The sequence below is a fragment of the Pipistrellus kuhlii genome, unplaced genomic scaffold (assembly GCF_014108245.1).
Source record: "Pipistrellus kuhlii isolate mPipKuh1 unplaced genomic scaffold, mPipKuh1.p scaffold_m20_p_56, whole genome shotgun sequence".
Lineage (NCBI taxonomy): Eukaryota > Metazoa > Chordata > Mammalia > Chiroptera > Vespertilionidae > Pipistrellus > Pipistrellus kuhlii.
Genome location: NW_023425558.1, coordinates 1888354 through 1914471, shown reverse-complemented (window position 1 = coordinate 1914471; position 26118 = coordinate 1888354). Strand labels below are relative to the sequence as shown.

Sequence of the window (26118 nt, the reverse complement as noted above, 5' to 3'; positions counted from 1 at the left end):
GTGTGGGGGTCAGTGGTGTGGGGGTCAGTGGTGGGGTCAGTGGTGTGGGGTCAGCGGTGTGGGGGTCAGTGGTGTGGGGGTCAGTGGGGGGTCAGTGGTGTGGGGGTCAGTGGTGGGGTCAGTGGTGTGGGGGTCGGTGGGGGGGGCAGGGGTGTGGGGTCAGCGGTGTGGGGGTCAGTGGTGTGGGGGTCAGTGGTGGGGTCAGTGGTGTGGGGTCAGTGGTGGGGTCAGCGGTGTGGGGTCAGTGGTGTGGGGGTCAGTGGTGGGGTCAGCGGTGTGGGGTCAGCGGTGGGGGGGTCAGTGGTGTGGGGGTCAGTGGTGTGGGGGTCAGTGGTGGGGTCAGTGGTGTGGGGGTCAGTGGTGGGGTCAGTGGTGTGGGGTCAGTGGTGGGGTCAGTGGTGTGGGGTCAGCGGTGTGGGGGTCAGTGGTGTGGGGGTCAGTGGTGTGGGGGTCAGTGGTGGGGTCAGTGGTGTGGGGTCAGTGGTGGGGTCAGTGGTGTGGGGTCAGCGGTGTGGGGGCCAGTGGTGTGGGGTCAGTGGTGTGGGGTCAGTGGTGTGGGGGTCAGTGGTGTGGGGGCCAGTGGTGTGGGGGTCAGTGGTGGGGTCAGTGGTGTGGGGTCAGTGGTGTGGGGTCAGTGGTGGGGGTCAGTGGTGTGGGGGTCAGTGGTGGGGTCAGCGGTGTGGGGTCAGTGGTGTGGGGGGTCAGCGGTGTGGGGGTCAGTGTGGGGAAGTGGTGTGGTGGGGGTAAGTGGTGTGGGGGTCAGTGGTGTGGGGTCAGTGGTGTGGGGGTCAGCGGTGTGGGGGTCAGTGGTGGGGCCAGTGGTGGGGCCAGTGGTGTGGGGGTCAGTGGTGTGGGGCCAGCGGTGCGGCAGGGGGAGGCCTGGCTGGCGGGCAGGGGACCAGCTGAGGGTGACGGCCGCCCCTGTCCCAGGCACCGTGTACGATGACATCAACGGCAGCGGCTGCGTCCCTGTGAGCCAGTGCCACTGCAAGCTGCACGGGCGGGTGTACGCCCCCGGCCAGCAGGTCCGCCAGGACTGCGAGCACTGGTGAGTGCGGGCGGCGGGCCGGCGGGCGGTGGGGGCCGGGGGCCGGGCCGGCGGGCGGTGGGGGCCGGGCGGTGGGGCGGGCCTGGACATGCCGAGCCTGACTGTGCCCTGCCCGCAGCATGTGCACCGCCGGCCGCTGGGTGTGCAAAGACCTGCCATGCCCCCGCACCTGCGCCCTGGAGGGCGGCTCCCACATCACCTCCTTCGACGGCAAGAAGTTCACCTTCCACGGCGACTGCTACTACCTGCTGACCAAGGTGGGCGGCGCCCGGCGGGCGCCTGGGGGGCCGAGCCCGGGCCAGGCCTCACCACGCACCCCCGTCCTCCGCAGGGCGAGCACCCCGACGCCTACGCCCTCCTGGGCGAGCTGGCCCCCTGCGGGGCCACCGACAAGCAGACCTGCCTGAAGACAGTGGTGCTGCTGGCGGACAAGCAGAAGAACGTGGGTGCCCTCCCTCCCGTCCTCCCCCGCCCCCCCCCCGGCCCCGGGCCCTCCTACCGGCGCCCGCTCTGCCGCAGGCGGTGGGTGACGTGGGTGCCCCTTCCTGCTCTGCCAGGCGGTGGGTGACGTGGGTGCCCTCCCCCCGCTCTGCCCAGGCGGTGGGTGACGTGGGTGCCCTCCCCCCACTCTGCCCAGGCGGTGGGTGACCTGGGTGCCCTCCCCCCGCTCTGCCCAGGCGGTGGGTGACGTGGGTGCCCCTTCCCGCTCTGCCCAGGCGGTGGGTGACGTGGGTGCCCTCCCCCCGCTCTGCCCAGGCGGTGGGTGACGTGGGTGCCCTCCCCCCGCTCTGCCCAGGCGGTGGGTGACCTGGGTGCCCTCCCCCCGCTCTGCCCAGGCGGTGGGTGACCTGGGTGCCCTCCCCCCGCTCTGCCCAGGCGGTGGGTGACGTGGGTGCCCCTTCCCGCTCTGCCCAGGCAGTGGGTGACGTGGGTGCCCCTTCCCGCTCTGCCCAGGCGGTGGGTGACATGGGTGCCCCTTCCCGCTCTGCCCCAGGCAGTGGGTGACCTGGGTGCCCTCCCCCCCGCTCTGCCCAGGCGGTGGGTGACGTGGGTGCCCCTTCCCATTCTGCCCCAGGTGGTGGTCTTCAAGGCGGACGGCAGCGTGCTGCTCAACGAGCTGCGGGTGAACCTGCCCCACGTGACCGGTGAGCGCCTGGCGGCGGCGGGGGGGCCGTGGGTGTGGGGGCGCGGGGAGGGGCGCAGAGGGTGGGATGGCAGGCCCCTCACGCGCTCCCCTCCCCCCCCCCCCTGCAGCCAGCTTCTCCATCTTCCAACCGTCCTCCTCCCACCTGGCGGTGAGCACGGCCTTCGGCCTGAGGCTGCAGATCCAGCTGCTGCCCGTCATGCAGCTGTTCCTGACGCTGGACCAGGCCGCTCAGGGCCGCGTGCAGGGTGAGTGCCCTCTGCTCTCCTGACCCCTGCCCTCTGCCCCTGACCCCTGCCCTCTGCCCCTGATCCCTGTCCTCTGCCCCTGACCCCTGCCCTCTGCCCCTGACCCCTGTCCTCTGCCCCTGCCCCCTGCCCTCTGCCCCTGACCCCTGCCCTCTGGCCCCTGATCCCTATCCCCCCTCTTTCCCGGTGCCCCTCCCCCTGCCCCCTGCCCTGCCAACCCTGTGGGTCCCCAGGCCTCTGCGGGAACTTCAACGGCCAGGAGGGGGACGACTTCCTGACCGCGGGCGGGCTGGTGGAGGCCACGGCTGCCGGCTTCGCCAACACCTGGAAGGCCCAGCCCAGCTGCCAGGACAAGCAGGACTGGCTGGACGACCCCTGTTCCCTCAACATCGAGAGCGGTGAGCGCCCCCAATTCCCACCAGCTGCGGCTCCGGCGGACACTGGGGGACGGGGCTGCCGTTGCCGGCTGCTTGCTGCCGCAGCCGGTTCACCGTGGCCCAGGGCGGCCGCTGCCGAGCGCAGGCGGGGGGCTGGGCCGCTGATGCCGGGCGGTGGCCTTCACCGGGGCTGGCCTGTGCCGGGACGCCCGCCGCCCCCTCCGTGCCGCCCCCTCCTCCGCCGGGAGGGGCGGGCACCCTGCCTGGGTCCGGGCTGGCCTGGCCGGGAGGGAGGGGACAGCGTCCACGCCAGCTTGGGGGGCGGGTGGGCCGGACGCAGGGCACCTGCTGCAGGCCACGCCCACTGAGCCCGCCCCTCTCTAGCCAACTACGCCGAGCACTGGTGCTCCCTGCTCAGGAAGGCGGAGACCCCCTTCGGCAGGTGCCACGCCGCCCTGGACCCCACCGAGTACTACAAGGTGGGTGGCCCCACCCCTGCCCCAGCCGGAGCTGGAGGCTGTCTGAAACCTGCTGAATGCGGGTGCATGTGTGTAATGCATGCGCGAGCACACACGTGTACATACGTGGTGCAGATGTCAGCGTGTGCACGCGTGGTGTATGTGTGAATGTGGGTACACGCGGGCATGTGCAGGCGTGCAGCACGTGTGGGTGTGTAGACGTGTGTGCACGTGCAGGCGCATGCGTGCAGCGCGTGGGAGTCAGTGCACACGTGTGTGAGTGCCCTGGGAGCCGGGGTGCGGGCACAGGCGTGCCAGGTCCCAGCCCCTCCTCCCCGCAGAGGTGCAAGTACGACACGTGCAACTGCCAGGACAACGAGGACTGCCTGTGCGCCGCGCTGTCCTCCTACGCCCGCGCCTGCGCCGCCAAGGGCGTCATGCTGTGGGGCTGGCGCGAGCTCGTCTGCAGTGAGTGCCGCCCGCCGGCGTCCGGGGCTGGCGTCCGGAGTGCGGGGTGCAGGCCTGGCAGGGCCTCCTGAGTGCGGGGCGGGGCGGGCGTGCTTGTGTGGCTGGGCCTGTGCCAGGCCGGTCCTCCTGGGCCCTCGGCGGGCGGGGGACAGCGGGGTGGGGGAGCCCGGGGCGGGGCGCTCCTCCCTCACCAGGCCCTCGCTCCGCAGACAAGGACGTGGGCTCCTGCCCCAAGTCGCAGGTCTTCCTGTACAACCTGACCGCCTGCCAGCCCACCTGCCGCTCGCTGTCCGAGCCCGAGGGCCACTGCGCCAAGGGCTTCGCGCCGGTGGACGGCTGCGGCTGCCCCGACCACTCCTTCCTGGACGAGAAGGGCCGCTGCGTGCCGCTGGCCAAGTGCTCCTGCTACCACCGCGGCAGCTACGTGGAGGCGGGCGACGTGGTCGTGCGGCAGGAGGAGCGCTGGTGGGTGTGGGCCGGGGCGGGCGGGCGGGCGGGAGGCGGGGCCCCCGGGGCCCCCACCCGCCGGGCGGCTCGCTCAGCCCCGCCTCTGCCCGCAGCGTCTGCCGGAACGGGAGGCTGCACTGCACCCAGGTCAAGCTGCTCGGCCAGAGTAAGTGGGCGCCGCCCCTGCGCGGCCTCTGCCCTCTGCCCTCTGCCCCCTGCGCCCGCCCCCGCCTGCCCCTCCCCGCCCTTCCCGCCCGCCCCCTGCAGCTGACCCAAGGTGGCCCCTCCGCCCCACAGGCTGCGCGGCCCCCAAGATCCACGTTGACTGTAACAACCTGACGGCGCTGGCCATCCGGAACCCCCGCCCCGTCAGCTGCCAGACGCTGGCAGCCGGCCAAGTGCGTGCGGGCAGGGCCTGGGGGGGAGAGGGAGGGGCAGCGGGCCCCAAGGCTCTGGATGCCAGCCTGAGACACGGGGCCCCTCTCAGCCCCCTCCTCGGGGTCCCTGCCCAGAGGGGGGCGGGGAGGGAGGTCGGGTGGACGGGGGAACGAGGTGCCGCAGTGGCAGGCGCGCAGCCGAGGACCCGGTCTGACCCCCCGTCTGCCCGCAGTACCAGGCGGAGTGCGTCAGCGGCTGCGTGTGCCCCGAGGGGCTGATGGACGACGGCCGGGGGGGCTGCGTGGAGGAGGAGGAGTGCCCCTGCATGCACAACCAGGAGCTGTACGCGCCCGGCGACCATATCGCAGTGGACTGCAACACCTGGTGAGCCGCGGCCTGCCTGGCCGACCGCCCCGCCCCCAGGGGAGTGCCCGGGGGGTCCTGGCCCAGTGAGGGTGCGTCTGGCACAGCCGCTGGGCGTGGCCGGCCCCTCAGGCCCCCGTCCCGCTCTCCGCAGCACCTGCCGCCACGGCCGCTGGGCCTGCAGCCAGCGGGTGTGCTACCGCACCTGCACCGTCTACGGCAGCGGCCACTACATCACCTTCGACGGGAAGTTCTACGACTTCGACGGGCACTGCTCCTACGTGGCCGTCCAGGTGTGGACCCCCGCTCCCTGTCCCTCTGCCCCCCCCCCCCCCGCCCTCCCATCCCGTCCCCCCGCCCTCCCGTCCGGTCCCCGCCCTCCCATCCCGTCCCCGCCCTCCCGTCCGGTCCCCGCCCTCCCATCCCCCCCCCCGCCCTCCCATCCCGTCCCCGCCCTCCCGTCCCGTCCCCGACCGTCCATCCCGGCCCCCCATGCGGGCGCGGCTGCTGGCCCGGGGCTGTGTCCACCGGCACAGGCCCTCCCTCCGCCCTCCCAGCCTGTGACCCCCTGGGCCCCGGGGGGTGGGGGCCAGGGGAACGAGGGGCCTCGTGCGGCACGGCTGCCCCCTCCACGGCGGGGCGGAGGCTGGCAGGTGGGGTGCTGGCGCGGGCGCTAGCTCACGCGCTCTGTGGCCCCAGGACTACTGCGGCCAGAGCTCCGGGCAGGGCTCCTTCAGCATCATCACCGAGAACGTGCCCTGTGGCACCACCGGCGTCACCTGCTCCAAGGCCATCAAGATCTTCCTGGGGGTGAGCGCCACCCCGGGGCGGGTCAGCTGGAGCTGGGGCCCACAGGGACCCCTGGGACCTGCTGGGACCTGCTATGACCCCCTGAGACCCGCTGTGACCCGCTGGGACCCTCTGGGACCCGCTGGGACCCGCTGGGACCCGCTATGATCCCCTGGGGACCCTGGGATCCACTGGGACCCCCTGGGACCCCCTGGGACCCCCTGGGACCCCTGGGATCTGCTGTGACCCCCTTTGACCCGCTGTGACCCGCTGTGACCCCCTGGGACCCACTGTGACCCCTGGGACCCGCTGTGAACCCCTGTGACCCGCTGTGTCCCCCAGGGACCCGCTGGGACCCCCTGGGACCCCCCCTGGGACCCCCTGGGACCCCCTGGGACCCCCTGGGACCCGCTGGGACCCCTGGGATTGCTGTGACCCCCTTTGACCCGCTGTGACCCGCTGTGACCCCCTGGGACCCACTGTGACCCCCTGGGACCCGCTATGATCCCCTGGGGACCCTGGGACCCACTGGGACCCCCTGGAACCCCTGGGACCTGCTGGGACCCCCTGGGACCCCCTGGGACCCCCTGGGACCCGCTGGGACCCCCTGTGGCCCCCTGGGACCCACTGTGACCCGCTATGATCCCCTGGGGACCCTGGGACCCCCTGGGACCCCCTGGGACCCGCTGGGACCCCTGGGACCCGCTGTGAACCCCTGTGACCCGCTGTGTCCCCCTGGGACCCGCTGGGACCCCTGGGACCCCCTGGGACCCGCTGTGACCCCCTGGGACCCGCTGGGACCCGCTATGATCCCCTGGGGACCCTGGGACCCCTGGGACCCCCTGGGACCCGATGGGACCCCCCTGGGGCCCCCTGGGACCCGCTGGGACCCCTGGGACCCACTGGGACCCCTGGGACCCGCTGTGACCCCCGTGACCCCGTCCCCCCAGAGGACGGAGCTGAAGCTGGAGGACAAGCAGCAGACGGTGATCCACCGGGACGAGGGCCAGCACGTGGCCTACACCACGCGGCAGGTGGGCCAGTACCTGGTGGTGGAGACCAGCGTGGGCATCATCGTCATCTGGGACAAGAAGACCACCATCTTCATCAAGCTGGCGCCTACCTACAAGGTGCGCTCCGCCCGCCCCCGCCTGCCCGCCTCGCCCCTCCCCCTCCCCCTCCTCCTCCCTCCCTCCCCGCCCTCCCCCTCCCCTCCCCCTGCCCTCTCCCTCCCCGCCTCTCCCCTCCCCTCCCACCGGGCCCCTCTGGACGCCTCGCGCCGGTCTCCCAGGGTTCCGTGTGCGGCCTGTGCGGGAACTTCGACGAGCGCTCCAGCAACGACTTCACGACGCGGGACCACATGGTGGTGGACAGCGCGCTGGACTTCGGGAACAGCTGGAAGGAGGCCCCCACCTGCCCCGACGTGACCTCCACCCCCGACCCCTGCAGCCTGAAGCCGCACCGCCGCTCCTGGGCCGAGAAGCAGTGCAGCATCATCAAGGACGACGTCTTCAAGATCTGCCACAGCAAGGTGGGCGTGGCCGGCGCGGTGGGCGTGGCCCAGGCGGGTGGGCGTGGCCGCGAGCACGGCTGGGGCGGGCCAGGCAGCGTTCCCCAGCTCTGTGCTCGCTGGGGGCGTCCCCTGGGGTCCCCGGAGTCCCCTGTCCTGCACCTTCATCTCCAGCCTGCGTCCTCTGGGCGCGTGGCCGATGTTAACTTCCTCTGAGCCCCTGGCTGGACCCAGCTCCTGCACCTTCAGGGAGGGAGAAGGACACCTGACCCCCCATCCTCCGGGCTCATCCGGGCAGCGGCGGGGCTGGGGGGCAGCGGGGGCCACGGGCTCTGGGCTGGAGCGAGGGAGCCCGGCTGGGGTGCGCCTTGTCCCAGGAGCGGGGCTGGCGTGGGGGGCTGCGGAGGCCCGGGAGGCCCGGGAGGCTGGGGACTCAGCGCGGCCGCTTCCCCGCAGGTGGACCCCAAGCCCTTCTACGAGGCCTGCGTGCGCGACAGCTGCTCCTGCGACACCGGCGGCGACTGCGAGTGCTTCTGCTCCGCCGTGGCCGCCTACGCCCAGGAGTGCACCAAGGAGGGCGCCTGCGTGTTCTGGAGGACGCCGGACCTGTGCCGTGAGTGCCGCCCAGGGCCCCCGGCCTGAGCCTGCCCCCGGGACCCCCCCGCCTGAGCGCCCCTCCCCGGCCTGAGCGCCCCCCCTGCCCCGGCCTGAGCGCCCCCAGGGCCCCCCCCCCCCGCCTGAGCGCCCCGCCCCCCCCTCCCGGTCTGAGCGTCCCCCCAGGGCCCCCCCCCCGCCCTGAGTCTCCCCCAGGCCCCCCCCCCCGGCCTGAGCCTGCCCCCGGGGTGCCCCCCCCCGCCTGAGCGCCCCCCCACCCGGCCCTGAGCGCCCCCCCTGCCCCGGCCTGAGCGCCCCCAGGGCCCCCCCCCCGCCCTGAGTCTCCCCCAGGCCCCCCCCCCCCGGCCTGAGTCTCCCCCCAGGAACCTCCCCCCCAGCCCCCCTGCCTGAGCGCCCCCCAGTCTGACCCCCCTCCCGGCCTGAGCGCCCCCCAGTCTGACCCCCTCCCCCCAGCCATCTTCTGCGACTACTACAACCCCACGGACAAGTGTGAGTGGCACTACGAGCCGTGCGGGAACCGCAGCTTCGAGACCTGCAGGACCGTCCAGGGCATCCACTCCAACGTCTCCGTGTCCCACCTGGAGGGTGAGCCTCCTCATCGGCCCGGGGTGGGGGAGGCTTGGAGCCGAGCCCAGGGGGTGGCGGCAGGAAAGAAACAGGCCCCCCGACCTGTAAGGCCAGGACCGGAAGTGCCGAGGGGCCGGCAGGGCGGGATGGGGGCGTTTCTGAGGATGGCTGGGGGGCCATTGTGTTGAGAACTAGCGGACATGAAGGAGTGAGAACGGCCAAGTCCGGGTCCGAGGGGTGCAGGAAGTGGGCGGGGCCTGGCTGTCCCTGCAGCCCCTTGGCGGTGCTCCCGGTGCTCCCGGCTCAGCTGGGCGGGGTCTGGCCCGGGTCTGGCCTGCCTTCCCAGAGGAACGTCCCAGAGAGAAGGACCTGCGGGGCAATGGGCGGGGCGAAGGGCGGGCCTGACCACCGTGGTCCCAGCCCAGTGCCCTGTGCCCACCAGGCTGCTACCCGCGGTGCCCTGTGGACCGGCCCATCTACGACGAGGATCAGAAGAAGTGCGTCAAGGGAGACCAGTGCGGCTGCTACGTGGAGGACACCCACTACCCACCCGGAGCATCCTTGCCGCCCAAGCACGACTGCCAGTCCTGGTACCTAAGCTCACATCATAGGGGCCCTGGGGGAGTGGGCACACACGCGGGCACCGTGCACATGCCTGCACACGCCTGCACATGCCTGCACACGCCTGCATGTGGGAGCCAGGGCACAAGGCTCCCTTCTCATCCTGGGCTCTCAGGGCGGCCTTTGCCTGCCTCGCCGCCCCCCTGCCGCCCCCTGGAAGAGCCCTGCCCGGGCGGGCGGGTCCCTGCAGGTGGGCGGGCCCGGGGCGGCACTGGGCCAGGCAGCCGGGCTCCCGGACTGCAGCCTGCACTTGCCTTGCAGCGTGTGTGGCAACAACTCGCAAGTCGTCTGCCGGCCGGAGGAAGGTGAGCCCGTCCCCGGACGCCTGGCCGGGGGGCGGGGGCGGGGGCGGGGGCGGGGGCTCTCCTCCGGGGCCCTGCAGCCTCCCTGGGGGCTCCCACCCACTGCGCCTCTCCGGTGGGGAGCCTGGGGTGCGGCTGCTGTTCTGGGGGCCTTAGGGTTCTGGGTGGGGTTCCTGTGGGGTCACTGGCTCACGGCTGGCAGGAGCTGGGGCCCCTGCCTCTCCCTCTCTCCCTGACGCCGCCCTCTGCCCCCAGGGAAGATCCTCAACTTCACCCAGGACGGCTCCTTCTGCTACTGGGAGGTCTGCGGCCCCAATGGGACGGTGGAGAGGCACTTCAACATCTGTGTGTCCACCACGACGCCCACCTCCTCCTCCACCCCCACCACCACCCCCGTCACCACCACCCCCACCCCCACCCCCACCACGACGCCCACCACCACGACGCCCAGCACAGGTGAGCCCGCCCCCAGGCAGCAGGAAGGCCCTTCTGGGGCAGCAGGAGGCCGGGTGCCCAGGCCGCAGGCACTGCCTCTCGGCTCCGGGACTGGGCGTCCCCGGGGCCCAGCTGCCCGCACCCGAGCCAGGACGGCACCCGGCCCGGCCCTCCGCGGAGGCCCTGGCGCCTTCCGGCCCGGCCAGCCAGCGGCCCCGCGGCTGGGGGAGCAGAGGCGGCCCTCCGAGGCCGCGGGGGGCCGGCGGGAGGGGCGTGGCAGACGCGGGAGAGACGCCGTGGGAGGGAGGCGGCGTGTGGGTGTCCAGCGGTGCAGTGACCTGTCTTCTTTCCGTCCCCGCAGTGTCAAAGCCCTCCACGACTCCGAGTAAGTGTGTGGGCGCCGTGCCCGGGGGGGCCGGGTGGGCGGGGAGCAGCCGCCCAAGCCCAGGCCGAACGGCCCCTTTCTCCCCCCCCCCCCCGCCCCCGCCACCTGCTCAGGGGCCACAGAGGGTCTGGGCACTCGGGAAGCCTCGGCCAGGGCGGGGTGACCTGTTGGTCAGGAGTGGAGACCAGGCTCCTTCCACCGGCTTCCTCCCTGGAATGGGTGCCCCCCCCGTGTTAATCCTCAGCTGAGGATCTATTTCCCTTTGCTTTTCAAAGAGAGAGGGAGGGAGGGAGGGAGGAACAGGGAGACGTCCATGTGAAACAGACACACCCATCGGTTGCCTCCCGCACACGAATATGCAACCGGGGGAGGGAGTGAGTGGGGTACCAGCCCTTACAGGAGTGGGCCCGTGCGCTAACCATTGCCCCCCCGCCAGGGCCGTTTCCTACCTTTTTGGCACGAGGCTTTGGCCACAGCTGACCAAGGGCCGCGGTGGGACTCTGGCCCGCGGGCCCCTCGCTGGGCCTCGGTGCTCAGCTGCAGGGGGGTGGGGTGGCGTCCAGACCTCCAGCCTGGGCCTCTCGGGGCAGGCACCGCCAGCCGGGGCCACTGAGCTTCCCGGGCCGCCCGGGCACAGTGACCGAGGCCGGGCCTTGCTCCCCAGGCCTGTGCTGCTTCTGGTCCGACTGGATCAACCGGGACCACCCCGGCCCCGGCCCCGACAGCGGCGACACGGAGACCTTCCTCCACGTGTGCCCGGCGCCCGAGGACATCCAGTGCCGCGCGGCGGTGGAGCCGCACCTCAGCTGGGAGGAGCTGGGCCAGAAGGCCCGCTGCAGCCTCTCCGAGGGCTTCGTCTGCAAAAACGAGGACCAGTTTGAAAACAGCCTGTTCCCCATGTGCTACGACTATGAGATCCGCGTCAACTGTTGTCTGCCCTGCTCCTCGACCCCCACCCCCACCCCCACACCGACCTCTACCACCACTGTGACCCCGACCACCACCCCCACCACCACCCCCACCACCACCACCACCACCACCACCCCCACCACCACCACCCCCACCACCACCCCCCACCACCCCTCCGACCACCACCACCACCCCCCCCACCACCACCCCCACCACCACCCCCACCACCACCACCACCACCACCCACCCCCACCACCACCCCCACAACCACTACACCGACCTCTACCACCACTGTGACCCCGACCACCACCCCCACCCCCACCCCCACCACCTCACCCACCACCACCTCAACTGAGACACCAACCCCGACCGCTACCACCACCTCACCCACCACCTCACCTACATCCTCACCAACCACCTCACTCACCACCTCACCAACCACTTCACCCACCACCACCACCACCACTGAGACACCAACCCCAACCCCTACCACCACTGTGACCCCCACCCCGACCCCCACCACCTCACCCACCACCCCCCCCACCACCTCACCCACCACCCCCACACCAGAGCCAACGACCACCGTGACGACCACCACTACGACATCCACAGCTACACCAACGCCCACCACGACGGCGCCACAACCCACTCCATGCCTGGAGGAGTGCAGCTGGACGGGCTGGAAAGACAGTGGGAAGCCGGACTTCAGCCCATCAGGTGGCGACTTTGAGCTCGTTGGCCAGGTCTGTCAGCACGGCTGGGCAGCCAACATCTCCTGCAGAGCCGCCCTGTTTCCAGACCGCCCCATCCAAGAGCTGGGGCAGACTGTGGTGTGCGATGTCTCCGTGGGGCTCGAGTGCAAAAACCAAGACCAGAAGCCAGGGGGCGCCAGCATAGTGCCCGTCTGCTACAACTATGAGATCAACGTCTACTGCTGTAGCTACTGCTCTTCCACCTCCACAGTGACCTCCACCACCACATCTACTACCACCTCACCCACCACCTCACCCACCACCCCACCCACCACCTCACCCACCACCTCACCCACCACCTCACCCACCACCTCACCGACCACCTCACCGACCACCTCACCCACCCCCTCACCCACCACTCACCCACACCTCACCCACCACCTCACCGACCACCTCACCCACACCTACCCACCACCTCACCCACCACCTCACCGACACCCTCACCCACCACCTCACCCACCACCTCACCCACACCTCACCCACCACCTCACAGACCACCTCACCCACCACCTCACCGACCACCTCACCCACCACCTCACCCACCACCTCACCCACCACCTCACCCACCACCTCACCCACCACCTCACCGACCACCTCACCCACCACCTCACCCACCACCTCACCCACCACCACCTCAACTGAGACACCCACCCCAACCCCTACCACCACCACCACTGAGACACCAACCCCAACCCCTACCACCACCACCACTGAGACACCCACCCCAACCCCTACCACCACCACCACTGAGACACCCACCCCAACCCCTACCACCACCACCACTGAGACCCCAACCCCAACCCCTACCACCACCACCACTGAGACACCAATCCCGACCTCTACCACCACTGTGACCCCGACCACCCCCACCACCACCTCACCCACCACCCCCACACCAGAGCCAACGACCACTGTGACGACCACCACTACGACATCCACAGCTACACCAACGCCCACCACGACGGCGCCACAACCCACTCCATGCCTGGAGGAGTGCAGCTGGACGGGCTGGAAAGACAGTGGGAAGCCGGACTTCAGCCCATCAGGTGGCGACTTTGAGCTCGTTGGCCAGGTCTGTCAGCACGGCTGGGCAGCCAACATCTCCTGCAGAGCCGCCCTGTTTCCAGACCGCCCCATCCAAGAGCTGGGGCAGACTGTGGTGTGCGATGTCTCCGTGGGGCTCGAGTGCAAAAACCAAGACCAGAAGCCAGGGGGCGCCAGCATAGTGCCCGTCTGCTACAACTATGAGATCAACGTCTACTGCTGTGGTTACTGCTCTTCCACCTCCACAGTGACCTCCACCACCACATCTACTACCACCTCACCCACCACCTCACCCACCACCTCACCCACCACCTCACCGACCACCTCACCCACCACCTCACCCACCACCTCACCCACCACCTCACCGACCACCTCACCCACCACCTCACCCACCACCTCACCCACCACCTCACCCACCACCTCACCGACCACCTCACCCACCACCTCACCGACCACCTCACCCACCACGTCACCCACCACCTCACCCACCACCTCACCCACCACCACCTCAACTGAGACACCCACCCCAACCCCTACCACCACCACCACTGAGACACCCACCCCAACCCCTACCACCACCACCACTGAGACACCCACCCCAACCCCTACCACCACCACCACTGAGACACCCACCCCAACCCCTACCACCACCACCACTGAGACACCCACCCCAACCCCTACCACCACTGTGACCCCAACCACCACCCCCACCTCATCCACCACCTCACCTACATCCTCACCAACCACCTCACTTACATCCTCACCAACCACCTCACCCACCACCTCACCAACCACCTTACCCACCAGCACCTCAACTGAGACACCAACCCCAACCCCTACCACCACCTCACCAACCACCTTACCCACCACCACCTCAACTGAGACACCAACCCCAACCCCTACCACCACCTCACCCACCACCTCACCCACCACCACCTCAACTGAGACACCAACCCCAACCCCTACCACCACCTCACCCACCACCTCACCTACCACCACCTCAACTGAGACACCACCCCCAACCCCTACCACCACCTCAACTGAGACACCAACCCCAACCCCTACCACCACCTCACCTACCACCACCACCACTGAGACACCAACCCCAACCCCTACCACCACCTCACCTACCACCACCTCAACTGAGACACCAACCCCAACCCCTACCACCACCACCACTGAGACACCAACCCCAACCCCTACCACCACTGTGACCCCCACCCCGACCCCCACCACCTCACCCACCACCTCAACTGAGACCCCAACCCCAACCCCTACCACCACCACCACTGAGACACCAACCCCGACCTCTACCACCACTGTGACCCCGACCACCACCCCCACCTCACCCACCACCTCACCCACCACCACCTCAACTGAGACACCCACCCCAACCCCTACCACCACCACCACTGAGACACCCACCCCAACCCCTACCACCACCTCACCCACCACCTCACCTACCACCACCTCAACTGAGACACCAACCCCAACCCCTACCACCACCTCAACTGAGACACCAACCCCAACCCCTACCACCACCACCTCATCCACCACCTCACCCACCACCACCTCAACTGAGACACCAACCCCAACCCCTACCACCACCACCTCACCCACCACCTCACCCACCATCACCTCAACTGAGACCCCAACCCCAACCCCTACCACCACCACCACTGAGACACCCACCCCAACCCCTACCACCACCACCACTGAGACACCCACCCCAACCCCTACCACCACCACAACTGAGACACCCACCCCAACCCCTACCCCCTCACCCACCACCTCACCCACCACCTCACCCACCACCTCACCCACCACCTTACCCACCACCACCTCAACTGAGACACCAACCCCAACCCCTACCACCACCTCACCAACCACCTTACCCACCAACCACCTCAACTGAGACAACCAACCCCCAACCCCTTACCACCCACCTCACCCACCACCTCACCTACCACCACCTCAACTGAGACACCAACCCCAACCCCTACCACCACCTCACCTACCACCACCTCAACTGAGACACCAACCCCAACCCCTACCACCACCACCTCACCCACCACCTCACCCACCACCACTTCAACTGAGACACCCAACCCCAACCCCCACCACCACTGACTCCGACCACCACCCCTACCTCACCCACCACCACCACACCTCACCACCACCACCTCACCCACCACCTCACCTACCACCACCTCAACTGAGACACCCACCCCAACCCCTACCACCACTGTGACCCCGACCACCACCCCCACGTCACCCACCACCTCACCCACCACCTCAACTGAGACACCCACCCCAACCCCTACCACCACTGTGACTCCGACCACCACCCCACCACCTCACCCACCACCTCTCCCACCACCTCATCTACCACCACCCTCACCCACCACCTCACCTACCATCACCTCAACTGAGACACCCACCCCAACCTCAACCACCACTGTGACCCCAACCACCACCCCCACCTCACCCACCACCTCACCACCACCTCACCCACCACCACCTCAACTGAGACACCCACCCCAACCCCTACCACCACTGTGACTCTGACCACCACCCCCACCACCTCACCCACCACCTCACCCACCACCACCTCAACTGAGATACCAACCCCAACCCCTACCACCACTGTGACTCCGACCACCACCCCCACCTCACCCACCACCTCACCCACCACCTCATCTACCACCACCTCACCCACCACCTCACCCACCACCTCAACTGAGACACCCACCCCAACCCCTACCACCACTGTGACCCCGACCACCACCCCTACGTCACCCACCACCTCACCCACCACCTCACCTACCACCTCAACTGAGACACCCACCCCAACCCCTACCACCACTGTGACTCCGACCACCACCCCCACCACCTCACCCACCACCTCTCCCACCACCTCATCTACCACCACCTCACCCACCACCTCACCTACCATCACCTCAACTGAGACACCCACCCCAACCTCAACCACCACTGTGACCCCAACCACCACCCCCATCTCACCCACCACCTCACCCACCACCTCACCCACCACCACCTCAACTGAGACACCCACCCCAACCCCTACCACCACTGTGACTCCGACCCCCACCCCCACCTCACCCACCACCTCACCCACCACCTCACCCACCATCAGCTCAACAGAGACACCAACCCCCACTCCTCATACCCCCACCTCCACTCCCGTGACTACGTCAACGACCACCATGGGAACCCCTACTTCGTCTGGACGCCCGTCGACCACCCCGACCACCAGTGTCTCTACTGGCGTGCCCAGCTCCTCGCCGACCACAAGGCCCAGCTCGTCCCAGATGTATTGCTGCATTCTGAATGACACCTACTATGAGCCAGGTACCCAAGCCTTCTCTTCTGACTCCCAGGCAGAGGCTGCGGGACGGAGTGGGGCGGGAGGGGCCAGGTCAGCGGCCTAGCCCGGGCGCTGCTGGGGAAGCCACACGCTGTAGGCGGCTGTCTCCTGCCGGCCCCTCCCTGCAGCGGCCACGGCGGGGTCCGGGGCCTCCGTGGGGACCGGCCTGTTGGACAGCATAGGGTCTGGGCTCTCCCTGCAGGCGAGATGGTGTACAACGGCACCCATGGGGATACCTGCTACTACGTGAACTGCTCCCACACCTGCACCTTTGAGATCTTCAATTGGCCCTGCCCGTCCACGCCATCCATGCCATCCACGTCGACCACACCGACCACGCCATCCACATCGACCATGCCGACCACGCCGACCACGCCGTCCACGTCGACCACGCCGACCACGCCCACCAACCCCCCCGGGTGCCCGGACTTCGATCCTCCCAGGAAGGTCAGCGGGCTGTGGGTGGCTGCCGTCCCCTCAGGTGGATGCGCTGACCAGGCCTGAGGCCCCAGCGCTGCCTTCCTGCCCCCAAGTCCCGGGCGGCCCCATGGAGCTCTCCCCGCCCGCCACCTCTCCTTGCGGGAACGAGATGCAGCTCCGTCTGCCCCCCGAGAGGGCCCCGAGCACGGCCCCTCCTCAGTGGGCAGCGGGGGCTGGCCAACCGCAGCTGACCGCGGCCGCCCCCGGCCGCCCCGGCTGACCCGCGCCCTCCTGCCGCAGGAGAACGAGACTTGGTGGCTGTGTAACTGCACCATGGCCGTCTGCAAGCACGACCACACGGTGGAGCTGGTGCAGGTGGAGTGCAAGCCGCCGCCCATGCCCACCTGCTCCAACAACCTCACGCCGGTGCGCGTCATGGACCCCGACGGCTGCTGCTGGCACTGGGAGTGTGACTGTAAGCCGCCCAGCCAGGGCCGCCGCCCGCCCCGCCGTCCCTGCCCCAGCGCCTCCCCGCCTCCCCGCCTCCCGCTGTGGGAGGCTGCAGGCCCAGGCCCGCCCAGGCTTCTCACACCCCCTTCCCTCCCGGGCAGGGGCGGGGCCTGCCCAGCTGACCTCCGCCACCTCCGCCGGTGGCTGCTTCTGCACCCCGCCCTCTGGCTCAAAGCCAGGCGGTCCGTGGGAGGAGTGGGGGCGGGAGGCCCTTTGGGGGCTGGAGGGGGGACCAGGCCCCCCGGCTTGGGTGCTCGGGAGCCCGGGAAGCAGTCTCCTCGCTCCTGGTCCCCGCCCGCCCCGCCCCGTCCCGCCAGGCTCTGCACCGGCTCACCCGGCCCCTCCGCAGGCTACTGCTCCGGCTGGGGTGACCCCCACTACGTCACCTTCGACGGGCTCTACTACAGCTACCAGGGCAACTGCACCTACGTGCTGGTGGAGGAGGTGCGGCCCACCGTGGACAACTTCGGCGTCTACATCGACAACTACCACTGCGACGTGCGCGACCGCGTGTCCTGCCCGCGCACGCTCATCGTGCGCCACGAGACCCAGGAGGTGCTCATCAAGACGGTGCACATGGCGCCCATGCGGGTCCAGGTACGCCCGCACCCCGGCCCGGCCCGCGGCAGCGCACGTGGCTCCCGTGGCAGAGGCCCGGAGCGGGGCGGAGGGGTGCCGGCGGCCAGCTGCCCAGCACCCTGACCCCGTGTCCGGCTGCAGGTGCAGGTCAACAAGCAGGCGGTGGCGCTGCCCTACCGCAAGTACGGGCTGCAGGTGTACGAGTCGGGCATCAACTTCGTGGTGGACATCCCCGAGCTGGGCGCCATCATCTCCTACAACGGCCTGGCCTTCTCCATCCGGCTGCCCTACCGCCTGTTCGGCAACAACACCAAGGGCCAGTGCGGTGAGTCCCCCGCTGGGCTCCGGGCTGCCAGCGGGGCGGGGGCGGGCAGGGTCTGGGCGGCTCTTCCGCTCCTCCTCTGCCCGGGCCCTGCGGCTCAGGGACTCGGGGCCCTGCAGGGGGGCGGGGGCGGCTGGCACCCCCTCGGGCCACAGCGCTGGCCCTGGGTCTGGCCGGGCGGACACGGGCGCGGTTGGTGAGGCCTGGGCCGGCGGGGCGCGGGCGGAGGGTTGAGCCGGCCTCCCGCCCCCCAGGCACCTGCACCAACAGCACCGCGGATGACTGCGTGCTGCCCAGCGGAGAGGTCGTCTCTGACTGCGAGCTGGCTGCCGACCAGTGGGTGGTGAACGACCCCTCCAAGCCGCACTGTCCGCACACCAGCTCCACCACCCGGCGCCCGGCCACCACGGCCCCCAGCGGCACCGGCCCCCACAAGAACTGCTCCTCGCCGCTCTGCGAGCTCATCAAGAGCAGGTGCGGCCGCCGGCGCGGGTCTCCCTGGCGGGCTCCGCTGTGCTCCATCAGCAAGGAGAGCAGGGGCAGGGCGCTGGGGGCGGGGCAGGCTCCGCTTCCACGGGGCCCAGCTGCCTGGTCAGACGCCCTCTGCCTCTCTGACCCCGAGGGCTGCCCGGCGGGCAGGGCTGACGGTGGAGGGAGAAGTGGCTTAGACAGGGCCTCTAGGGGGCGGCGGGGGCAGGGCTGGGCAGAGGGGTGAGAAGTGGGTTGTGACCTGTGTCCCTCCCCGCAGCCTGTTTGCCCAGTGCCACCCCCTGGCGCCCCCCCAGCATTACTATGAGGCCTGCGTGTTCGACACCTGCAACGTGCCCAACTCGGGCATGGAGTGCGCCAGCCTGCAGACCTACGCGGCCCTCTGTGCCCACGAGGGCGTCTGCGTCGACTGGCGGAACCACACCCACGGGGCCTGCTGTGAGTGCCGCCCACCCCCGGCCTGGGCTCCCGCAGGGCTCACTGGGTGCTGTGCCAGCCTGAAGCAGGCTGGAGGGCGGCCGGGCACGCGTGGAGAGCGGGCTGGGCTGTTGTGGGGGAGGGAGGGCTGGCTGGAGGCTGGGAGGGCGAGGCTGCCTCTGACCACTGGGCACCTGCCGCTCAGCTGGTGTCGGCGTGGGGTGCTGAGCCGGGCAGGACGGTCACTTTGGGGGGCGGGCTCCTCCGTGTGCCTGGCCCCTGACGGCTGCCTCCCTCCCGCAGCCGTGACGTGCCCGCCTCACCGGGAGTACCGGGCCTGCGGTCCCGCCGAGGAGCCCACCTGCAAGTCCAGGTCAGTCTCCGCGGCGGCTCCCCCGCCGGGCGCGGGCGGCACTGCCAGGCTGCGCTCAGCCGCCCGCACTCGGCTCACCATGCCTTCCCTCCTCCAGCGCCGCGAGCCAGCCGGCCCCCAGCGCCTCCCGCCACCCCGAGCCCAGCGTCCCAGAGAACAACACGATGCTGGTGGAGGGCTGTTACTGCCCCGAGGGCACCATGAACTACGCACCCGGTTTCGACGTCTGCGTGGAAGTGTGTGGTACGTCCCCCGCCCCCGGCCTCCCTCCGGCTGCCACAAGGCCGAGCCGGCCCTGTGGCCCAGACCCAGCTAACGGTCCCGTCTCCTCTCTCCTAGGCTGTGTGGGGCCTGACAACGTGCCCAGAGAGGTAGGCCTGCCCTCGGTGCTGGGCTCATCCTCCCTCAGGGGCCCTGAGGTTTGGGGTGGGGTGGGTTGGACAGGAGAACCCGGGAGTTCAAAGGCTCAGTAACCAGTCTGTTAAGTCCTGCAAAGCTTGGCTAGCAGGGCCGTCCACCGTCCACTCAGCTGTGCCCACAACCCCTCCTCCCACCCCTCTGTCTGTTTTCTGGTTCTCCATCCTTCCATCCCTAAATCCTCTGTCCCTCTGTACATCCATCCTTTAGCTCATTCACCTCTCTGTCCATCCATCTATTCACCCATCATGCTTCCAACAATCCACCATCCACCCATCCATACACCCATCTCCACCATCCAACCATTTATCCATCCACCTACCCATCCACCTGTCCAACCACCCATCCATCCATCCACCCATCTGCCATCCATCCAATCACCCATCCAATCATTTATCCATCCATCCATTTATCAATCCATCCATCCATCCGTCCACCACCCACCACCGTCCGTCAGTCCACACATCCCTCCATCCGTCCAACCACCCTCCACACCACACGCCTGTCTAACCCTGAGCTGCAGTCCCAGCCGCCGCCTGGCTGCCTGCCTCCTGCACACGGGTGTCCTCGGCTCTCCCTCACGCACCCGGAGCCACGTGTGGTTCGTCTGCCACAGGCGTGCCGCGTAGGGAAATGCTGGTGAGCAGGCCACGGCTGTGTTGTTCGTGGCCTGGCCCTCAGTGACGGCCGCGGTCCTGGACCAGAAGGCCCGTGCCCAGCACGGCGCCCCTCCCCGCTGACCCTGGAGCTGGCCCGGGGCACAGCTCTCACCCCACGCTCCCCCTCCCGCAGTTTGGGGAGCACTTTGAGTTCGACTGCAAGGACTGCGTGTGCCTGGAGGGCGGCAGCGGCATCGTCTGCCAGCCCAAGCAGTGCCTCCAGGAGCCGCCCGCCCGCTGCACGGAGGACGGCACCTTCCTGGTCACCGAGGTCAACCCCGCCGACCCCTGCTGCAACGTCACCTTCTGCAGTAAGGCCAGGGCCCGCCCTGCCCTGGGCTCCAGGGGTCACCGAGCAGGCCCCGCCCTGCCCTGGGCTCCAGGGGTCACCGAGCAGGCCCCGCCCTGCCCTGGGCTCCAGGGGTCACCGAGCAGGCCCGCCCCCGTGCCTGGTCCACCTCCACTGTGAGCCGGGAGCCTCTGACTGGCGCTGGAGGCTGGGGGGGGGGGGCGCGGAGGTGGGCCGGGCGGGTGCTGCTGGGGGAGGAGCTCAGGACTGGCCCCACGGGGAGGTCACGCACGGGGGGGGGTCACAGGGAGGTCACGTTGTCCTCGCTCCGCCCCCGCCCCCGCCCCCAGAGTGCAACGCCAGCCTGTGCAAGGAGCAGCCACCGCAGTGCCCGCTGGGCTTCGACCTGAAGAGTGAGATGAAGCCCGGGCGGTGCTGCCCCCTCTACTCCTGCGGTAAGGCCTCGGCGGGTGAGGGCTCCCTCTGGCCCGCCCGCCCCGGGCTGCCACCTGACCTCCGCCCTGTTCTCTCCCCCCAGTGCCCAAGGGCGTCTGTGTTGTTGGGAACGCCGAGTACCAGGTGCGCCAGGGGCTGCTGGTGTGTGTGTGTGTGTGTGTGTGTGTGTGTGTGTGTGTGTGTGTGAGGGCGGGGACGGGGCCGGAGGGGGCATTCCAGCCAGGCTCGGGGCTCGCCCGCCTCACACCCCTCCCTGTGCCCAGCCCGGCTCCCCAGTGTACTCCTCCAAGTGCGAGACCTGCGTCTGCACCAACGCCACGGACAGCGCCACGCAGCTCAACAAGGTGTCCTGCAACCACGTGCCCTGCCCCAGCACCTGCAACCCTGTGAGTGCCCGCGGGGAGCTGGGGGGGGAGGGGGCTGCCCCCCGCCGCTCCCCGCCGCCTGACCCGCCGTCTCCTAGGGCTTCGGGCTGGTGACCGTCCCGGGCGAGTGCTGCAAGAAGTGCGAGCAGACGGACTGCATCATCAACCAGCCGGGCGGCCAGAACCTCATCCTGAAGGTGCGGCCGGCGGGCGCCCATCCTGGGCCGGGCGGGGGCGGGGCGCAGAGGGGAGGCCCGGGCGCCCGGCCGTCCGCCTCTCCTCACACACCGCCTCCGCCCGCAGCCCGGGGACATGAGGAGCGACCCTGCCAACAACTGCACCTTCTTCAGCTGCGTGAAGATCCACAACCAGCTCATCTCCTCCGTGTCCAACATCACCTGCCCCGACTTCGACCCCAGCGCCTGCGTCCCGGTGAGCGGCTCCGGGGGCTGTGTGCCCGCTGCTGGGGGTCCCCCTGGTCCTGGGTCCCCGGGTCCTGGGTCCCCCTGGTCCTGGGTCCCCCTGGTCCTGGGTCTCCCTGGTCCTGGGTCCCCGGGTCCTGGGTCCCCATGGTCCTGGGTCCCCATGGTCCTGGGTCCCCCTGGTCCTGGATCTCCCTGGTCCTGGGTCCCCCTGGTCCTGGGTCCCCATGGTCCTGGGTCCCCATGGTCCTGGGTCCCCCTGGTCCTGGGTCCCCCTGGTCCTGGGTCCCCATGGTCCTGGGTCCCCCTGGTCCTGGGTTCCCCTGGTCCTGGGTCCCCGGGTCCTGGGTCCCCATGGTCCTGGGTCCCCGGGTCCTGGGTCTCCGGGTCCTGGGTCCCCATGGTCCTGGGTCCCCCTGGTCCTGGGTCTCCCTGGTCCTGGGTCCCCGGGTCCTGGGTCCCCATGGTCCTGGGTGCCCATGGTCCTGGGTGCCCATGGTCCTGGGTCCCCGGGTCCTGGGTCCCCATGGTCCTGGGTCCCCGCATCCTGGGTGCCCATGGTCCTGGGTCCCCCTGGTCCTGGGTCCGCATGGTCCTGGGTGCCCATGGTCCTGGGTTCCCATGGTCCTGGGTCCCCGCATCCTGGGTGCCCATGGTCCTGGGTCCCCCTGGTCCTGGGTCCCCATGGTCCTGGGTCCCCCTGGTCCTGGGTCCGCATGGTCCTGGGTGCCCATGGTCCTGGGTGCCCATGGTCCTGGGTGCCCATGGTCCTGGGTCCGCATGGTCCTGGGTGCCCATGGTCCTGGGTCCCCCTGGTCCTGGGTCCGCATGGTCCTGGGTGCCCATGGTCCTGGGTGCCCATGGTCCTGGGTTCCCATGGTCCTGGGTGCCCATGGTCCTGGGTGCCCGGGTCCTGGAGGGCCGCGCCCGTGCTGGGATCCTGCCTCCGGCCTGGGCCCTTCTGTGGCAGCTGCGCCTCTGACCCTGGTGCCCGGGGCCTCCCGAGGGGGGTCTGGGTTGCAAGCTCACTCTCCCTCTCTGCAGGGCTCCATCACACTCATGCCCAACGGCTGCTGCAAGAAATGTGAGTGCCCGAACGCTAACCCCTAATCACTAGCCCTAACCCCTACCCTAACCCTGAATCCTAAATCCTAACCCTACCCTACCCCTTCTCCCTACCCCCTAGCCCTACCCCCTAACCCTAACACCTAACCCTAGTCCTAACCCCTAATCACTAGCCCTACTCCCTAACCTTAACCCTGAATCTTAACCCCTAACCCTACCCTAACCCTTAACTCTAATCCCTAACCCTAACCTCTAGCCCTACCACCAAACCCTAACCCTAACCCCTTACCCCTAACCCCTTACCCCTAACCCCTACCCCCTAACCCTAACCCTATCCCTAACCCCTACCCCCAAACCCTACCCCCTAACCCTAACCCTACCCCCTACCCCCTACCCCCTACCCCCAAACCCTAACCCGCTGCGGCCAGACCGGCAGCCCTGGGCCTGAGGGGGGCACGGAGAGACGGGCCCGGATGATGCATTTGAGGGCTTCCCCTGGGCGGCCCGCTGCTGGGCTCTGGGCGGGGCCTCCCGGGGGGGTGGAGGGCCCCCCCAAGCCTGCGCCTCGCTGTCCCCAGGCATCCCTCGCAATGAGACCAAGGTCCCCTGCTCCACCGTCTCTGAGTCCAAGGAGATCTCAGAAGGCGGCTGCACCAAGCGCGTCCTCATGAACTACTGCTCGGGCTCCTGCGGGACCTTCGCCATGTGAGTCCGGGCTGGTGTGTGTGTGTGTGTGTGTGTGTGTGTGTGTGTGTGGTGTGGTGGTGTGTGTGGTGTGTGGTGTGTGTGGTGTGTGTGGTGTGGGTGTGTGTGGTGTGTGTGGTGTGTGTGTGGTGTGTGTGGTGTGTGTGTGGTGTGTGGTGTGGTGTGTGGTGTGTGGTGTGTGGTGTGTGTGTGGTGTGTGTGTGGGTGTGTGTGGTGTGTGTGTGGTGTGTGTGGTGTGTGGTGTGTGTTGGTGTGTGTGTGGGTGTGTGGGTGTGGTGTGTGTGTGTGTGGTGTGGTGTGTGGTGTGTGTGGTGTGGTGTGTGGTGTGTGTGGTGTGTGTGTGTGGTGGTGTGTGTGTGTGTGGTGTGTGTGTGTGTGTGTGTGGTGTGTGTGTGGTGTGTTGTGTGTGGTGTGTGTGTGTGTGTGGTGTGTGGTGGTGTGTGTGTGGTGTGTGTGTGTGGTGTGGTGTGTGTGGTGTGTGGTGTGTGTGGTGTGTGTGGTGTGTTGTGTGGTGTGTGGTGGTGTGTGTGTGTGGTGTGTGTGTGTGTGTGTGGTGTGTGTGGTGTGTGTGTGTGTGTGTGTGTGTGGTGTGTGGTGTGTGGTGTGTGTGGTGTGGGTGTGTGGTGGTGTGTGTGTGTGTGTGGTGTGTGTGTGGTGTGTGTGTGGTGTGTGGTGTGTGGTGTGTGTGGTGGTGTGGTGTGTGTGGTGTGTGGTGTGTGTGTGGTGTGTGTGTGGTGTGTGTGGTGTGTGGTGGTGTGGTGTGGTGTGGTGTGGTGTGTGTGGTGTGTGTGGTGTGGTGTGTGGTGTGGTGGTGTGGTGTGGTGTGTGTGTGTGTGGTGTGGTGTGTGTGTGTGGTGTGTGTGGTGTGTGTGTGTGTGTGTGGTGTGTGTGGTGTGTGGTGTGTGGTTTGGTGTGTGTGTGTGGTGTGTGGTGTGGTGTGGTGTGTGTGGTGTGTGTGTGGTGTGTGTGTGTGGTGTGTGGTGTGTGGTGTGTGGTGTGTGTGTGTGGTGTGTGTGTGTGTGTGTGTGGTGTGTGGTGTGTGGTGTGGTGTGGTTGGTGTGTGTTGTGTGGTGTGGTGTGGTGTGGGTGTGTGGTGTGTGTGTGTGTGTGTGGTGTGTGTGTGTGTGTGGTGTGGTGTGTGGTGGTGGTGTGTGTGGTGGTGTGGTGTGTGTGGTGTGTGTGTGGTGTGGTGTGTGTGGTGTGTGTGGGTGTGTGTGTGTGGTGGTGTGTGTGGTGTGGTGGTGTGGTGTGTTGGGTGTGGTGTGTGGGTGTGTGGTGTGTGTGTGTGGTGTGTGGTGTGTGTGGTGTGTGGTGTGTGGTGTGTGTGGTGTGGTGTGTGTGGTGGTGTGTGGTGTGTGGTGTGTGTGGTGTGTGTGGTTGTGTGGTGTGTGTGGTGTGGTGTGTGTGCGTGTGTGGTGGTGTGGTGTGTGGTGTGTGTGTGTGGTGTGTGTGTGTGTGGTGTGTGGTGTGTGTGGTGTGTGTGTGGTGTGTGGTGTGTGGTGTGTGGTGGTGTGGTGTGTGTGCGGTGTGTGGTGTGTGGTGTGTGGTGTGTGTGGTGTGTGGTGTGTGTGGTGTGTGGTGGTGTGTGTGTGTGGTGTGTGTGCGGTGTGGTGTGTGGTGTGTGGTGTGTGTGGTGTGTGTGGTGTGGTGTGTGGTGTGTGTGTGTGGTGTGTGTGGTGTGTGTGTGGTGTGTGTGGTGTGTGTGGTGTGTGGTGTGTGTGGTGGTGTGTGTGGTGTGTGTGGTGTGTGTGGTGTGTGGTGTGTGTGTGGTGTGGTGTGTGGTGTGTGTGGTGTGTGTGTGGTGTGTGTGGTGTGGTGTGTGTGGTGTGTGGTGTGTGTGGTGTGTGGTGTGTGTGGTGTGTGTGTGTGGTGGGGGGCGGCCGTGCGGGACTGGGCCTCACGCTGCGCCCCCCGCAGGTACTCGGCGGAGGCGCAGGCGCTGGACCACAAGTGCTCGTGCTGCAAGGAGGAGCGCACCAGCCGGCGGACGGTGGAGCTGCTGTGCCCGGACGGCTCCTCGCGCAGCCACACCTACACCCACATCGAGAGCTGCCTGTGCCAGGACACGCTGTGCGCGCTGCCGCCCCGCCGGGGGCCCGGCCGCGCCCGCCGCGCCCTGGGCGCGCCCCCCTCCGGGCGCTGAGCCCGCCCGCCCGCCCGCCCGCCGTCTGTCGTCCGTCCCCCCGAAATAAACTGAAGTGAACGGCTGTCATCCACACGAGTGCTTCCCTGGCGGGGGCCCTCCCGCCCCGCCGGCCGCCGGCCGCCGGCTCTGCACACAGGACGGGCACACACCAAACGGCCGCCCCCGGGGACCGCCTTCCCCAGGGCTGCCCGGAGCCCGCCCCGCCGGCCGCTCTGGCCCTCACTGGCCCCGGAGGC

The 26118-nt window shown here is 68.9% G+C and overlaps 1 protein-coding gene across 1 annotated transcript in view; it reads left to right on the top strand.

The window, feature by feature from the left end:
- Positions 1-26118, top strand: part of MUC2 (mucin 2, oligomeric mucus/gel-forming) — a 41275-nt gene that overhangs the window by 3916 nt on the left and 11241 nt on the right. The window contains 47 exon segments of the mRNA XM_045573789.1: positions 931-1048; positions 1167-1305; positions 1380-1490; positions 2124-2193; positions 2303-2440; positions 2674-2838; positions 3202-3296; positions 3617-3743; positions 3953-4208; positions 4304-4356; positions 4488-4588; positions 4801-4952; positions 5086-5224; positions 5631-5741; positions 6671-6850; positions 7012-7251; positions 7687-7843; positions 8299-8430; positions 8855-9002; positions 9295-9338; positions 9591-9791; positions 10132-10155; positions 10820-11219; positions 11221-11277; positions 11279-12169; positions 12171-12474; positions 12640-13299; positions 15294-15354; positions 15357-16232; positions 16451-16695; positions 16969-17143; positions 17528-17775; positions 17899-18082; positions 18334-18553; positions 18828-19006; positions 19289-19358; positions 19456-19601; positions 19698-19729; positions 20568-20745; positions 21074-21178; positions 21262-21302; positions 21443-21565; positions 21643-21741; positions 21848-21976; positions 23011-23050; positions 23610-23736; positions 25654-25857. Coding sequence (XP_045429745.1) covers positions 931-1048; positions 1167-1305; positions 1380-1490; positions 2124-2193; positions 2303-2440; positions 2674-2838; positions 3202-3296; positions 3617-3743; positions 3953-4208; positions 4304-4356; positions 4488-4588; positions 4801-4952; positions 5086-5224; positions 5631-5741; positions 6671-6850; positions 7012-7251; positions 7687-7843; positions 8299-8430; positions 8855-9002; positions 9295-9338; positions 9591-9791; positions 10132-10155; positions 10820-11219; positions 11221-11277; positions 11279-12169; positions 12171-12474; positions 12640-13299; positions 15294-15354; positions 15357-16232; positions 16451-16695; positions 16969-17143; positions 17528-17775; positions 17899-18082; positions 18334-18553; positions 18828-19006; positions 19289-19358; positions 19456-19601; positions 19698-19729; positions 20568-20745; positions 21074-21178; positions 21262-21302; positions 21443-21565; positions 21643-21741; positions 21848-21976; positions 23011-23050; positions 23610-23736; positions 25654-25857 — 8695 coding nt within the window.